Source organism: Netta rufina (genome assembly GCF_964035555.1).
Source record: "Netta rufina genome assembly, chromosome: 7".
NCBI classification, from domain to species: Eukaryota; Metazoa; Chordata; class Aves; order Anseriformes; family Anatidae; genus Netta; species Netta rufina.
The window spans coordinates 31,630,894-31,647,078 of NC_140130.1; the positions used below are offsets into that span (position 1 = coordinate 31,630,894).

Sequence of the window (16,185 nt, forward strand, 5' to 3'; positions counted from 1 at the left end):
TTAATGGTCAGCTCACAGCCCAACGGTGAAGCTGGACTGCCCCTCTGCTGAATGTTTCTTGAACAACTACACATCACCAGTGTCATATTGCTGTCAGGGTGCCTTACTAAATACAGTCAAACATAAAAATAAGTTTTCTGTGAAGGGCCAGCTTGACTTTCCCCAAAGAACTACTGATGTTAATGGCTTTACAAGCTGTGTTCCTGGAAAGCAGCACATCAAAAGCAGCAACAAAAGCAAGGAAAAAATAAAATCTTGTATTCAGTAGTCAGTCTTTTTATTAAGAAATCAGTCACATGAGGAAGTGTACAAAACAGAGTTTGTGAGGAACCCTGTTCTACAACAGCACTTTCTAGCGCAAGTATCATTTATGGCATTAAGTTATATGTATATATAACTTAATAGGTTATATATAACTTATATAACCTGGGGGCTGGGGCTTGCAAAATCTGCCTGTTTATAGACCACAGCACTGTACACCAAATCTGGCGTGTATGCCACCATAAAGTCATGATTTAATCAGGCATGTGTGCCAACTGAATCTGTTGAGACACTCAGAATTCACTTTAATCAGAGCCCATATTTATGTATTAAGGCCAGTCTCTAAATTCCTCTGTTGTAGAATAACACTGTTTCTTCTGTAGATGACACAATTTCTGGTTCCAGGTCTGCTCGCTTTATCTGAAATGTATAGAAAAAGACAATCAACACCACCATATCCTGGTAGCCACCTGTTAAGTCCTCATCACTGCATTGATCTTTCCACAAGTTGAAATTATTTATTCAACGACAAGAGTGTAAGAGGTTGGAGTTTTTTTGTTTTGGGGTTCATAGAATTTTTTTTTGTCTTTTCAAACATATGTGAACAAATATGTTTTATTTAAAGTTAAGAGGTACTCCTGAGATCTAGTCAGGGCATTAGTGGTGGAGTTTCTGTTCACTGTATTTGGGTAACTGACCCAGAAGAACTTCTATTGAGAGCTCAAAAGGGAAAAAAAAAAAAAAAAAAGACAATTTTTCAATAAATAATTTATTTTTTATGTCTCATTTATGTCCAGTTTACCATTGTTGCCACAGGAAACTAAGCTGCCGGAATTTTTAGGCTAATAAGAGAAGCCATTGAAAATTCCAAGAGCCCCATTTTCTGAGAATATTTAGCAGCCTCACCCCAGCCCCAGTTTAGATGCACTGACCATTTCAATCCTATTGGTTTTTGTTAGCTGGCCTTAAGACCACTTACCATAGGTACAAAATGACTGTTTAATATAACAACAATCCTAAATCAATTTTTTTTTTTCAAAGGACTTACCTCACCACACTGTGGGAACATACTGAGTGATGCTGGTAGCATCCCTGCTAGTACTGACGTAATGAGAAGCATTCTCACTGAAGCCAAAGCACGGGAAGTTTTTGCAAAGTTTGATCTGGCCAAGACATTGAAAAGTATGTCAGTTTGGGTTTGAAAAATAATCTGACAGTGAGACAAAGAGCATTCATTAGCAGTCAAAACTGCAAAAAAAATAATAGCCTAGGCTTATGAATCCTAAACATGTTTCCTTACTTCCTGTGTTTTTACTCCTAACTTGGTGTTCTTTCCCCTTACTTTGAATTTAACTGCAGCATTTTGCAGGTCCAAAATGAGAATATAAGATTAACAAAATAACCAGCAAGTTCAAAACAACAAAAGAAGAGAAGGTACATCAGTGTTTTGAAATGTCTCAGTCCCTGGACTAAGATTTTTCATGTACTACCCTCTTCCCTTTCAGATTTAGTTCCCCTTGGCAATCCTACCTTTCATTGTGCGAAAATTTATTACTCAATATGTTTTTAAAAATGTATCTTATGTCTTCATTAATGTCTACTGATATCAGCAGACCCTTAAGCCAACAAATGCAATAGGAAATTGATTTAGGCAATGCCAAGTTACCTCTATAATTTATATAACAGACACTTCCTTCCAAAAGCTCAGGGCAGGCTAAAAATTCTCCAATACAGCATATAATGAATTCTTCTGATGATACGAAGTTTTTAAATGTTGCAAAACCAAGAAAATGTTTTTATACTATAAGGAAGGCTACATGTATTTGGAAGTTGGGGTCCAGTTTTAAGTGAAGAAATTAGAAGAAATGCTCACAGCTATAGACAACCTCCTGCAAACCATCAAAACAGACGCTGACATAACCAGGTTCACTGCGTTGTCTAAAGGAATCACACTACCTACAGAAACCTCACAGATAATCATCTCTCCAAGGCAATTAATAATCACAAAACCAAGAAAAAAATGGCAAGCAGTAACAGCCAGACCAAATATGAGAATAGCCACTGACCAGGCACCTGCAGCTGCTTTGCAGTCCCTCTTACCTTTCCACAAAGTGCATAAGGACAGCTGGCAGGAAGAATGCTGTCCCAAACAAGACTCCTCTTGATAACGCTGTTTCTTTAACGGCCTCGAGGGAGGGACAAGAAAAAAAGTCATTAAAGCAGTGCTCCGTACAGCCTCAAATACTCCCCATTTCTGTGAGCACTTTTCTGCCTAATACTCTGGAGTTTCAAGCAATTGGGAAGTGAAGAATAAGACGATTCGTTGGAGGATTTCTTTCTCAAGTGGAAACTAAACTCCTACACGTGGCAAGTACTCCATATGTGACTAAGGAATTCCTTAAAAAGGGAGGTGGTACTAACAGTGCCAGATCAAGTGTTCCTACCACAATAATCTGAGGACTTGCTTTTTTAAAGTTGTGCTGAACTCTTTCCAACTGGACATACCTTCTGGGCATCACACCTTCAGGGCATCCTGTGTAAATTTTAAAGTTCTCTGTCCAGCTGTTCACAGATCTGTATGCTCATCTAGCTGTTTCCTCCCCTCTAGACAGCAACACAGAACACGGGGTCACTGACAGCACGTAACGTATGACTCCTTGCTGTAGTTCCTGTGGGTGTTGCTCTACAGAGGATGTTGATGAGCAGGGCAGGGAGCAAATGCAGAGCAGCCTGGTCAGCTACTGGTCAAGGATAAAATGCACCAGCACACTGTAGCCCAGGACATTACGCTTTGGGAGGCACAGCCTTTAAATGATATTCCTGCTAGGGAAGATGGCTGTGCTATTTACAATAGAGGGCTTTTCTCTGACATGTACCATCAGAAAAAGAAACTCTAGGAGCCTCACCTCCTTCTGAGGTGAAAGGAAAGCAGAGAAGCCTGTACTAGTGTTCTTGTGGGTTATCTGCAGCACTTGGTGTATTGGCTTGGGGAAGTTGCCAGCCCTTGGAGACACAAAACAGGTGTCAGACCTGGTCCAGAGGCTAGTCCAAGCCCACCCAAAGATTCAGCACCTGATGTGAGATTCCTCAATTCAGTACAGCAAACAGCACCTGCTCTGAGCATAATGTTTAGCTCAAAGCAGAGAATGAAAGGCAAGTCGAGAGAGGCCTTCCCCCCTTGCCTACCTTCGCACCAGCCTTTTTTGACACTCCCAAAACCTTGCCATTCCTGTCCATCACTTCAATTCCATTCTCAAATTCTGGGCTTCTCACCGCTACCACAGTAAAGGCACTCGTCAAGCCTGCAGAGTTAAAGAGGATTTTGCTTTAAAAGATCCAATGAGACTACCCTGATAACAACATTCATAATTATGCACATTTTACATTTCCAGTTCAACAGTTCACAAATTAATAGCCTGGCAGCTTAAAGAAGGGACTGCCCCATAAATATCTACCTGGAATCTTAATTCTCATTTTACAAACTTAAAGATTTGAAGGCACCACTCCCCAAAGGTGCTTTATCATAATGGACACTCAGAGCTTTCAATCACTGCCAGCCAGCACAAGCCATGAGTACTTTGTTCTGAAGAGAAAAGGGAGGGGGTCGTGTTGTGACTAGGTTTTCTACTGGTCACTGCAAAATCCAGCACAGGAAAGACACTGAAAGAAACAGGTCTGGGGGAAAGGCTGCATTCCTGTCTTGTCCCTCACATCAGCTGCATAACGTACAGTTTCTTTTTACTCACCAAAAAGAGGAACAGGTAGAAGTTTCTTGACAACTAGTTGTGTTAACGGGCTCTTCAATGTGTATCGGTTCATGAAGATAAAGGGAAGAGCCTAAGACATTGGGAGGAAACAAGCACCGTATATTATATGAAGCACCTTCTATGTGCAATATTTCAGTATCTGCAAGAGCCTAGGAAGATAAACCTGAAACTTAGTACTTAGATACCATCTATAAAAGTAAACAAATTACTTAACATTTCAACAAAACAGACATGCTTTCTATTTACTAAAGGTTTTTGTAATCACTCTTGTATATAAGCACATAAAATATTATGGAAAAAAAAGTATTAAATGTTATTATGTAGAGGGCAGTAGCAGTATGGATACAAAGACAGAAAAAGGAGAACAGTTACTGACTAATATTCCTCCGACATCCATCCAACTGCCTTGTGACGTCCCTACCCCCAGCCAGGACACTTGGCACACTTGTGTACATACTCCTACCTCTGCAGTTTTAGGACAATTCCATATTCCCATAATATGCTTGAGGGAAGTTTAATTCCTCTACCAGTACAGCACTGACCTAGCTCCTCAGCAGCTTAGTGCTCCTGGCAGGCCAATTAACCCACATCCAATGCAGTATTGTCATTGCCATGCTGCTTCTGCAGCCTGAGCTGTCTATATCCAGCATGGATTCTGTCAGATTCCAGCAGCTGTTCAGAGCAGGACAGTGATCTGCCACAGCACTACATCCAGTAGCAACTGTAGCAACCCAGTGAGTTACTCTGTGTTTGTGAACTCTGTTCCTTTCCTCCTGCCACCCAGTTTCTGAGTTTGCAGAAAAATACAGAAAAGGACATAAGAGGAAGCAACAGAGGAAGCTGAGCAAGGTATTGGCTGATGGATGTTCAGAAGAAATTCCTTACTCTGAGGGTGGTGAGGCACTGAACAGGCTGCCCCAAGAAGTTGTGGATGCCCCATCCCAGGAGGTGCCCAAGGCCAGGCTGGATGGGGCTTTGGGCAGCCTGGGCTGGTGGGAGGTGTCCCTGCCCATGGCAGGGGTTGGAGCTGGGTGGGCTTTGAGGTTCCTTCCAACCCAAACCATTCTGGGATTCTCCGATCAAGAAAACTCTTGTTTTCAATAGTTCTATGGGAAGACATCAGAGTTGAGCATTCAAGCACAGTCCTGAAGGATACGTGGCAGTGTGATTCTCTCAGGGCCTACCCCTCCTCGGGAGAACTTATCAGGAAAACAAGCAGTGAGCAGATACGTACACCTATCAGCGCTGCGTAGGAGACGGCTCCCACGCCGAAGAGGAGTTGTTTTTGTTGAAGTGAATTATCCTAAGGACAGAAGAAACATTACTACATAAGGATACTTGTAAAACACTTGTAAGTCATGTTCAAAGTGGTCTTGTACAATTAAGATGATGCCGAAAATAAAAATCAACACATACCTCATCCTTTGTGGTGCCATTTGCATTCAACACGGTGAATGCTGTGGTGTATGCGTGAAACGCGAACTGCAGGAAGAAGAGATTATAAGCAAAAACAAATTCAGGATTGAGACGAGAAGATTTGTAAAAGTAGAAAGAACGAACAATTACCTGACAAACGAAAATTTGTTTGGCCTGCACCTGAAGCGATGAAGCGATAACCTAAGAGGAAAACCCCACAATAAAATTAACTTGATTAATTAATGAATCTAGGAGGTTTTGGTGAGCAGTGGTTAACTAGAAGATGAAGAGAACCGCTGTGTTACTATCTGCAGCAGTGTCAGGTAGGCTCCACTAAGGGTTTCACTCAGCACCAGAAGCCATCTGCCTTGACTCTAGGCTAACACATTTTCTTGACACAGATGTGACACATTCACTTCATCTATCCAATATAAAACACAGAAGCACAGTGATCAAAACACCATGCGAGGTTATTCAAACAAGATGCTTTCTTACCCAAAATAAGAAAGCTTCACTGCCTGTGAAGCTTAAATAGAACAAAATAACTCATTTAGTAGACGTGTAATTAAAGAAGTGAACAAGTAGGGATCTGATAGTTTTCACCAGTATAAACACTTGATCTAAGTGAGCTTAGCTTTAAGATTTCAGCAGTTAATTCCTATTAGTAGTTACTTCCAGTAACTTCAGTTATAAATGACAGCCTATCTTGAGGCCTGACCTCAAGGTATGTAAAGCTCCAGGTATGAAGCACTCAAAGGACAGTGGCAATCAAGATACGGCAGCTCTCAAATAAGAAACAGGGGAGACTGTTCAAAGCCTCAGAGGAGGGCCGGTCATTCTGTTAATATTAGTAGACCAACTACATCTATTATTAATGCCAGTGCTGAATCTAACCACATCTATGACGGAGTATTAAGCAAAATGCTCCTTATTCAGAAAGCTGACCTTCATGCATAAACAATCTGTTTGAATACTGCTCAAAGAAGGCAACTAACAGGTTTGAACTTCCAATGAGATTCCTTAAAGGCTCAATTTCTAGAAGGCTGCTCAGCACTTCCCATAGAACTGACATCTTTTAGAAAGCTTGTGCTGAAAATACAACTGGGAAGCCTAGAACTGTCCAATCTCTTCCTCTGGCCCCTGGCTTTGGAAAAATGTAAACCACGTGGTACACCGGTATTTCCCCTGGTTACTCACCAATGGAAGAGTTAGTGGCAGGAAGGCTGAAGAGAAAGAAATATTTTATTTCAGTAACAATAACTGCTGTGAGTCTAGATTGAAGGTTTCGAGCAGAAAGTTTAGTTTCAGCTGTAAATAAAACACTAGTCCACAAAAAAACATCTTTGCCAGACTTCAACCTTTGTCTCTCATTCCTCATTCAAGAAGCCAAAATATCTGGTCTCAGCTTATAGCCAAAAGGACCTCTCAGGAACTACACTCAAAAAAGCTACATGGAAACTGGATGACTCTATGCAGAAAGAGTTATTGGCAACAAAGGCTGCCACATCCGTGAGTGGTTATACAAGGATATGAGTAAATGGCCTACCTATGCTTATAATTGATTAAATCTGGTATTGATTGTGCTGCCTCAGCTCCCTAACCATCACCCCAAGCAGACTCTACCTGCCACTACAGCAAGTAAATTCATAGAGTAACCACTTGCATCAAGTGAAAACTTAGCATACTTTAGACCGTTTTACATCTGAAACAATTTGTGAACTAGTTCTACAGTGCCAAAAAACAGAGACTGCTCAAACTACTTTGAACTATCTGAGCAAATGAGGTGTGGGAAAAAATTTCTCTTCAAGAGGACTGCAGGAATAAAAAAAAACTTTAACAAACAAGAGAGTGCAACTAACAGGAGTAACTGCCTACTTGTCTTCCATTTGTAGAAGAGTATCACTGTCATATCAAGGAGGCTATTTGCTATATGTCACTCTCCTTTGATGCTTCAGTCAATGGTTGTCTTAAGGAAACTTACCTGGAGGTCTAAAGAAACCAGGAATTATCTTGCCTGTATCAGGATGTATACTAGACTTAAAAGAATAAAAAAAAAAAAAAAGGAAAAAAAAAAAAAAAAGGTTAGACTACCTGTGCCATACTTAAGTAAGGGGGGGGGGGTAAAAAAAAAAAAAAAAAAAGCAGATTTCTAAATCTTTTGGAAACTTGGAAACTTACCAGGCTTAGCAGGAAAGCTTGTTTTGTCTTAAAAAGAAAAAAAAAAGAAAGAAAGAAAAAAAAAATAAGGTTAGCAATCAAGTTTCAAAAGAACCGAAATAAAATCTTGTTTCTAATTTATTGTATCATACATTTCAGTAAGCATGTTTCATATTTCCTACCTGTATCATCCTAGATGCGTACAGACAGACTTAGAGCAATAATTCCTGGAGTGATCTGAGAGTGTTTTTCAAACTTAGCAATATGATACTCAACCTACCATTCCTCAGGATGATAATACTGAAATTTGACAGTGGTCATCCAAAGAAATTCCTACCAGAGTCATAGCTAGAAAAATCTCTGTAGTGAAGAGTTTTGCTTGTGTTACCCCTCGTAACTGAACCTCAGTATTCTGTCTGCTAGACCTTACACTAATATCAACTACTTCAGCCATGAAAAAAATAAATAAATGTATAAGCCATGCTCCAAAATACCTGCTCATTCGGTATGGGCACACTTAGAGTCTTTTCACTGCTTTCAATTAGTACCCTGGTTCTTCTTATTTCATCCTGTATTTAAGGAAGAAAAAAAAAAAAAAAAACACACAGAAAAAATAAGTTAGATGTCAATGGCCCAAAGTGTGATGCATCAGTTATTAGATGCTAACTGCACACCTGTAAGGTCAAACCAACGCACCCATCCCTCAGCAGAGCAATGAAAGCAAGAACACAGTGGCACACAAAACCGATTTACGATCGCAGGAACTTGTCTATACATTTAAGCATACGAAGAACCTCAGTGAAATTAAGAGTATATTTAAAGTTGTCCATGCCTGCTGGCAAATTCAAAGATTTGAATGGTTTAAACCAAAGGGATCACAGACACGACGAAGCACCGTGGGGCACCAGAGCTGCGCTGCCTTCCCCACACCACAGCCCCTGCAGCAGGAATTGAAGGGTCCCCCCAGGACCAAGTTAAGACCAGCACCCACAGCTCTACCCTTCAGTGCCCTTCTCCTTGGAGGCTCCCTGGCTTGTAATTGTGTTAATTCAAGCGTGGGCGCTGAATTAAGACCCTGAACAGGACGGCTGAGATGTCGGTGCCCAGCAGCGCCTGGCTTTCACCCCTACACGCGGCCAAGCCACCCAAACGGGCGGCTCCCCCCTCACCCGCACAGCCGAGCCGGGCACCCACCGAGGAGGCGAAGAGCAGCAGCGGGTCCAGGGCGTCAGCCCAGAGCAGAAACCTCTGGAAAAAAGACTGAAAAAACAGGGCTAAGGGCCACGTTCCCGCAGCCCCCCCCCCCCCGCCTTCCCCTCGGCGCCTCACCGGGCCCTGCTCCCGCCACAGCCGCAGGTTGGCGTCCATGGCGCCGCCACACCGGAAAGCGCCGCCGGGGCCGGTCCGGCTGAGGCACGATCCGGGTGGGAGCCGGAGAGAAAGGGAACAAACATAAAACGAGGGTAAAAAAATAAATATAGTTTTTAAAATGGTGTGTCCCAGCCCCTCCCGGTGGGTTTACGTGCACAGTTGGCATCACAAGCGCGCACACGTTGCTCTCTGTGCTACCCAGCCCCACAGAGAACTTCACCTGCAATAGGTCCGGGTTTGTTGAAAACGTGAAAACCTTTCAGCAGCTTTGTTGAAAACCGCACGGCTGTGGGTGGATTGATACCAAACTGCACTAAAATGCTGGTGCTGAAAGGTATCTGCCGGTACTGAAACCTAACGTGCTGCCTTTCCTCCTGCAGCACCAGGCATCATGCAGCACCAGGCACGATTTTCATCCCATCACATATATTGCGACATCCATGTCTATTAGAAAGGTGATTTAGTAAATAGCCACCTCTGCCAGCGTGGTTCCCTTATGCTGACCTTTCCCCCAACTACCTATTTTATGAAAAATACAAACCCGTTCAGCGTCGTTTCAATTTCTCCAGCAGCACTGTCACTTTCCTCCCACCACCCAGGACTGGCTGTGCCCTGCGCACAGAGGCAGCAGCAGCTGCTTGTTGTGAGCAGAGGTACAAAAACTTGCAATGCAATACAACTCATCCAACTTCTACAGAACAGGGAAATGAGCATCTTTGAGGGGAAAGTGGAAGAAAAGGAATGCAACACATCTGCTGCCAGTCAGTCTTAAGATTTATTGATGATGCCACAGCTGGAGATATGATATATACAGTTTTCAAGCAGCACAATTGACATTTAAGTTTTCTCGGAGGCAGATCCAAGCAGATAAACATGGCTTTAAATGAAACAAGACTGTCATTAAGCTCCAGTAAGTGCAGTATTAGGGTTTAAGTTTTTAACCATATCCTAATCCAAATTAAAGTTCTTGATGCTTGTTAACGGTCCTGTGTAGCCGCGCTGTATCTTTGACTATAGGCAGGATTGAAATGGCACATATTTACATTCAAGTTATAGTGCATTTGTACAAACAAACTTTAATTTTTGCATATTACATTCATCTCTTCCCCTGAAAAATACCATTAAAAATAACCTCTGCATGAAAACTCTGTTTTCTGTATTGTCCACGTGTGTTTTCAAACTTCCACTACAGAAATGCATTTTTTCCCACAAGAAAAGGTAACTGGGGAGCTTTCTGGTCCAAAGTTGGTTAAGGAAAGAGGAGGAACAGAGAGGGGTCCGGGGGTGGAAGTCACCACAATCACAGGCACATTGTGGAACGCAACTGTATTTCTTCTACCTGTCACATTCAGCAACACTGCTGGTTACAGAAATTTGTAAAACTTAAATTGCAAAGGGGGGAAAAAATCTTTAGTTTTTACCCTTCTTTTTAAAACAAGACAACGGAGTCTGTAAATATTTCAGTGTTTATTTTTTTTTTCTTAACATGAGAAAATGAGAACTTATTTTTTCTACAATCACAGCTGCTTTCTTCATTACCCTATGCTGAAGACATTGAGTTTTGTTTGCATATTTGAGCGTTTATTTATGAACCTTTTCAAAATACTCTTTAGAAGCTTCTGGGCTGGGCTTGATCTGTGAAGAAAAAGAAAAAAGTAGTTATTATATGCTATGACTGAGATACAAAAAATATGGACTTGACATTTTATCCAAGAGAAGGCATGCATAGCTTATTAAAACACTAGGGTTATTTCTGTTTCTGCACTTCGTTTAAAGTTCCTACTTGTAAATTAAGTACATAACACATTTTTCCTGATAAATATCAAGCAGAGCACTAAGGAAACAAAAAATCCAAAGAAAAGACAACCTGTAGAAACTACAAGTCAAGAGTTTTAAATACAAACTGTGTTTTCTAGAAGAAAGTCAGGTTCTTTCTTCACAGAAATCACACATTTAGTATCACACAAACAGACTGAATTGGTCCAGCCAATAAACGGTTTAGAAAGCAGAGTCAGATTCAGCCAAGCACCTCACGTTAGAGTGGCTCTCAGCCCTTCGGACGTGCAAAACCATGCCAGTGTCTATTTTTAGAACAGTGATATTTAGCAGACGCTTACTGTAGGGGAATCTGGAGTCCAGTTTGCTGGGCAAACCTCTCCATGCGTCTCCACGTACTGGAATGCTTTCACCAAGCGAAGGGTCTCTTCCACACTACGGCCGACGGGGAGATCGTTGACACTTAGATGCTTGATGACCCCATTTGGATCGATGATGAAGAGACCTCTGTAATGAAGCAATAATTTGGGGAATGCAAACCATATTCCAAGACCAAACACACAAGAAACTGATGAACCATTTCAGCAAGGTCGTTAATCTCAGCTGCACACCTTAGTGAGGAGCAGCAACAGCCCATTTGATATACTGTTTGTTAGTGCAGTGATCAAAAGCTAAGAGCCAGTGAACTGCTCTGGTATTCTGAAATTACGGAGATTAAAAGACTATTAAATAAATAGTCATAAAGACTATTAAATCAAGACAGCGAGATATATAACAAAGCCAGAACTTCTAATCCCATCTGTATTTCAAAGGTGATAGCTGGCATCCCTCCCATGTCTTTTTGATATGAAAAGACAAAAGGTACTGAAAGAAGAGTTGCTTATGCATTAAACTACCAGGTTAATTTCTGTTATATATAAGCCATTGTGGAAACCAAAGTCCCAATCTCACCCTACTAATTAATTTAATTTGTTAACAAACAAATGTCTGAAGTTCCTTCCTAGCAAAGAAGCTGCTGTGTTTAGGAGGAGGAAAAAAAAAAAAAAAAAACCACCACAGCATAGATTAGGGCAACCTATAATTTGTTCTTTACTGTTAATCAGCACTGAATCAGAATTTTAAGCAGCCTTATGTAGACTTTTGCCACTTTTTCCTTGGCAGGAAACCAAATTAAATACTTCCCCCCCACACCCCTCCATGGCATAGAAAAGCCTTTCTCTGTCGAGTAGAGTTCTCCAAATGCTAAGAGTACAAGCTTACTTTGGGAACAACAGGCAGCATAAACCTTTTAATCCAAAGTGATCAAGAATCAAAGGTCTCCAGTAGACCCCTACTCAATCCCATATATATAAGGGACCACTGTTTTTGGTATTTCCATAGTGGAAAAAGAAACATCAGTTTTTCAATTCTGCGTAATTGTAGTGGCCTCTAGCTTTAGGAGCTTCTCACATATAAGTTAAGGCAGTCTCTTACCCCTTCAGATGAGAAAGGGGAAAACAGGGGGGGAGGGAGAGATCCAGCAGAAGGTCCACAGGAGTAAGTGCTTATGGCATTCATTTTGATCCCTGTACAGTTTGCCTTGGAGGAAGAGACAGTGTAGCTCACTGTGTTTTAAACTGGGTTGTGCCTTAACAGAGTTATCAGCAATCATGCATTACCTCAGTGCTATGCCAGGTCCCTCTAGCAACACACCATAATCACGGGAGATTTGTTTTGTGAGGTCTGACAGAACTGGAATATTCATTTTGCCCAAACCGCCACTCTAGAAAAAAAGAGTAAGATTAGCAAGATTCCATTTTGCTAGCAAATGCTTTTTTAGGGCCCTCCTTCTTGAGGCTGGATTCAGTGTTCCTGAAGGTATGCTACCAACAAACATGTCTTTCTTTAAAAAGCACTCACTTGTTTTTTTCAGAACATGAAAGCCTGCTTAGCATTTTAGAATTGCATGTTTTGGTGGTAAGAGGTACCTATGAAAACAGTGACATTTTCAGATTTCCCTTGTATCCCATACTGAATCTTTGAATACAAAAAATTCTATTGCATATCTAAGTATTAAAAATCAAACAAGATGAGCATGGTAGGGAAGAAAAAGAAACCTCTATACTATAAGCAGACAAAACACAAAGCTTCGATCAGCCATGCTCTGTATGTCAGAGTTAGGCTGCTCTCTGTATACAGTGCAGGTACTTTCTCCCCAAAACCAATTTAAATACTATTTGGAGAGTCAACCAAGATTGCTCTGAGTTTTGCAACACACTGAAACAGCAAGAGATAAGCTCTCTATCCTTGAAACAGGACTGGCGTTTGTTAGCTTTTCTATTCCTGGCATCACCAGTGAATCATTGTGCAATCTCAGTCACTTAGACCCTGATCTTGCAAACGCCTGCCTGCAACAAGGCTCTCACACGCAGAGCTTTAAAGGCAGATGCTGGAGAAACCAAGGCCTTAAGTCCTCCGGGTGTCAGTTTCCCATCTGCACCGTTATGGAATTCTTTCCACCCTGCAGAATGCTTCTCTCTGTGTGCATGACTGGCATATGCTTAACAACTTTCACATACAGCAATGAAGGCAGTCCATAATCACATTTTAGAGCTTCAGCAAAGCATGCAGAAGATTAAATACTCTTGATTGGTTCAGCTAAACCATATTAAATTGAGCAAACTCTCCTCCCTCCCACGTTACCAAGGAAAAGCCATGCATCCGGAGGCAGCCCAGTCCAGTCATGCTGAGCACCCCTGTGGACTGCTGTCCCCATGACCACATAGGCAGGAACTGATCACAGGGGAGTTGCAGCACCCTCCTGTGTCAGATCTGACTGTCTACAACTAACCAAGCTAGCGAGATGCTTTGTGATGGCAAAAGTATGCATTTTCACACAGGTGAAAGAGGCTCCCTTCCCTCTCTATCACTTCCTTTCCCTGAAGAGAAGACCTCCATTTGAACTTAGTGGAACCATTTCAGCAAAGGAGGGTTAAATCTTACAAAAGCTCCATTAAGCTGCTTGTTCTTCTGCTTCCATTCTGAAGGTACCACTGTCAGGTATCGGTTAACAGTAACTAAACCAGCTGCTAGTCATTTTCTGTGACATTACACACAAGCCATCAGCTGTAACAAGCAGCTGAAGACTGTGACATATACACTTAATATTTGTCTTTCAAGATAAATGTATAAAAGATATGATGTAACCTACAGAACTACCAAGGGAACAAAATAAAAATGAAAACAAAAAAACAACTACAAACGATTAAGGAAGAGATTGACAAAACAAAGATAGAGGTCAGAACTGAGTTACATCAAATGCAGAAGTTACTTAACATATCACCATAGGCAGTATATTTATTGAAGTCAATATTTGCATAATTGTTTACTCAACTCTTCTTCTCGGGAGCTCTTATGAAAAGAAAACAATCCACCAAAGAAAGCCCCAAACAGCTGCCCAATTCATACCTTTCGTGGCGTATTTATCCAGGCCAGATGGCAAAAATGGGAGTCCACAGAAACTGCCACCACTTCACAGTTCACATCACGGAATTCATTTGCTTTATCGCTGAAAGCCACAATTTCTGTAGGGCATACAAAAGTGCTGGATGGGAACAGAAAGAGAGCTATGATTCGGCAACCTTCTGATGGCTTTTAAGTAAAGGCCCTTGCGCATCTGTTTATAGGCACTAATGGAGCAGCACATTTTATTTAGCTTGGAAACTTTGACTACGCTTTCTGCTTAGCTCCATTGAGACTCAAGAAACTGCAGGGGACACCCAGCTGATGTTTTCCACCACCATTTTTCAACTAGCAGCTCTCGGCAGAGATATTTACGCTTGGAACATGAGGCACTGCAGGTTAACCCTCCCCACGTGCCCACATGCAGCAGAGTTCAGCAGAAGGGCCAGGATGCTCTGTCAGGACGATTCACCCCTTCAGGACGGGATTTGGCACCAGCAAGGCCCTGACTACCCCCTGAAGCACTCCCTGCAGCAATAAGATGCTCTCCAGCCACCGGCTCTGTTGTTTTAGCAGCTGATGCCCGTTTGCCCCCACGCCTTATCAACCACATGAAAAACCAGGCAGATTTGCTTTGCAAAACCAGCCTGGTGTATAACAGAAACAAACACCACAGACAGCACAGATCCGCAGTGCTCCTGATGACCTTCAGCAACGCTCCTTCAGCCCCAAGCGCCAGGAGAGCACCCAGAGGCTCATTTTACCCCCCCGGGCACTCACAAATCCAGCGGGTAGAAGAACAGAACCAGGTATTTCCCCTTGAAGTCATCCAGGCTCAGCTCCTTGAACTCCCCGTGGACCACGGCAGTGCCTTTGAAAAACGGGGCATGCTGTGTGACCGCTGGGGCCAGCCGGGAGGCGCCTGAGGGGACAAAAAAACCATGGGGGGGCTGCTCGCAGCCGGGACACCGAGCCCGGGGGGGGGGGGTCCCGCGGGGTGTGCCCTGCGCTTACCCAGGCTGAGCTGGCGGTGGGCGAGGAGCTGGGGCCGGCCCTGCAGCCTCCTCCCGGCGGCGGGCACCTGTGAGGGGATAAGGAGAGGGGTGAAGGTGAAGGGGAGGCGGCGGGGAGCGGGGGGGAGCCGGGCGGCCGCGCACTCACCGCGCTCCGCAGGAGCCTCCCCAAGGCAGCGGCCATCTTGTGCGGGAGGGAGCGGGGAAGGAGGGACCGGGGAAGGAGGGAGGCAGGCGGGCGGTGCCAGCCCCCAGGCAGGAGGAGGAGGTGTCCCCATGGAGGCTGCATGGCGCCCGGGGGGGGTGTTTGAGGGTGGGCAGAGCGCAGGGAAGGGTGAGGAGGGGAGGGCGCCGTGCCCGCGCTCGCCGCCGGGGTGTGAGGGGCTGAGGTGGGGCTGGCCCCGCCACCCGGCTCTGTGGTGGAAAGTGGAGCGTGGCTCGAGCTGAAACACTTCAACAATAAAGTTTTCTGGCGGCTCTTTGATGAACTCGTGGTCGGATTGTAGTTGTTTGGTCAAAAATCCCGTCACTAGTCCAGCGCAGGGGTGGTGGGTGTGTTGTGGGAGGGAGCGTGCCTGGTGCAGGCAGACCTCTCTGCTTCCCTGGCGGTGGGAGCTTCGGCCAGCCTGCTGCTTTAACACTCGTATTTATAAATATCCACAGCCTTTTATGAAGGGGAGACCTCACCTTGTGAGGTAGGGAGAGCTCTGGCTCCACCAGCAGTTACAGCAGCTGGGGGCAAGGCCAAAGGCAACCAAGGTGATGCCAATGAGCGCCTGGAAGCTCAGCGGATGCTGCCTCTGTGGCTCCGAACACGTTAGCAAACTTATTCCTGGTACCCATCCAGCTGGTGTGGTCCAGTCACCTCCATAAACCAACCCTCCGACCATTCAGAAGTGGCAGGTTGAGCACAAGTTGCTTGTTAGGACTGGATGTTAGCCACTATTATCTCCCTGATGTGCCTAGGAACTGTGTGGGACAGT

General features: G+C 43.5%; 2 protein-coding genes across 2 annotated transcripts; both read right to left on the reverse strand.

The window, feature by feature from the left end:
• Positions 1-264: 264 nt before the first annotated feature.
• Positions 265-8,994, reverse strand: SFXN4 (sideroflexin 4). The gene is made up of 14 exons (XM_084289848.1): positions 8,931-8,994; positions 8,796-8,861; positions 8,096-8,170; positions 7,623-7,649; positions 7,426-7,480; positions 6,642-6,667; positions 5,595-5,645; positions 5,445-5,510; positions 5,263-5,331; positions 4,008-4,098; positions 3,448-3,563; positions 2,362-2,447; positions 1,310-1,424; positions 265-681 (listed from the first exon to the last, which is right to left on the reverse strand). The coding sequence occupies exons 1-14, from the start codon at positions 8,967-8,969 to the stop codon at positions 604-606; spliced, it is 960 nt and encodes a 319-aa protein (XP_084145974.1). The 5' UTR covers positions 8,970-8,994; the 3' UTR covers positions 265-603.
• Positions 8,995-10,420: 1,426 nt separating this feature from the next.
• On the reverse strand, positions 10,421-15,432 carry PRDX3 (peroxiredoxin 3). Its single transcript, XM_084290602.1, has 7 exons — positions 15,351-15,432; positions 15,204-15,270; positions 14,970-15,111; positions 14,196-14,331; positions 12,407-12,510; positions 11,090-11,255; positions 10,421-10,607 (listed from the first exon to the last, which is right to left on the reverse strand). The coding sequence occupies exons 1-7, from the start codon at positions 15,384-15,386 to the stop codon at positions 10,554-10,556; spliced, it is 705 nt and encodes a 234-aa protein (XP_084146728.1). The 5' UTR covers positions 15,387-15,432; the 3' UTR covers positions 10,421-10,553.
• Between the last annotated feature and the right edge of the window lie 753 nt (positions 15,433-16,185).

Coding starts and splice junctions, on each gene's coding strand:
- SFXN4 (XM_084289848.1), bottom strand. CDS start 8,969: ATGGACGCCAACCTGCGGCTGTGGCGGGAGCAGGGCCCG. Junction 3,564..4,007: donor TCTACCTGTTCCTCTTTTTG/GTGAGTAAAAAG, acceptor TTAACTCTGCAG/GCTTGACGAGTGCCTTTACT. Junction 2,448..3,447: donor CAAAAAAGGCTGGTGCGAAG/GTAGGCAAGGGG, acceptor CCCTCCCTCGAG/GCCGTTAAAGAAACAGCGTT.
- PRDX3 (XM_084290602.1), bottom strand. CDS start 15,386: ATGGCCGCTGCCTTGGGGAGGCTCCTGCGGAGCGCG. Junction 15,271..15,350: donor GGAGGCTCCTGCGGAGCGCG/GTGAGTGCGCGG, acceptor ATCCCCTCACAG/GTGCCCGCCGCCGGGAGGAG. Junction 12,511..14,195: donor GGATAAATACGCCACGAAAG/GTATGAATTGGG, acceptor CTTTTTTTCTAG/AGTGGCGGTTTGGGCAAAAT.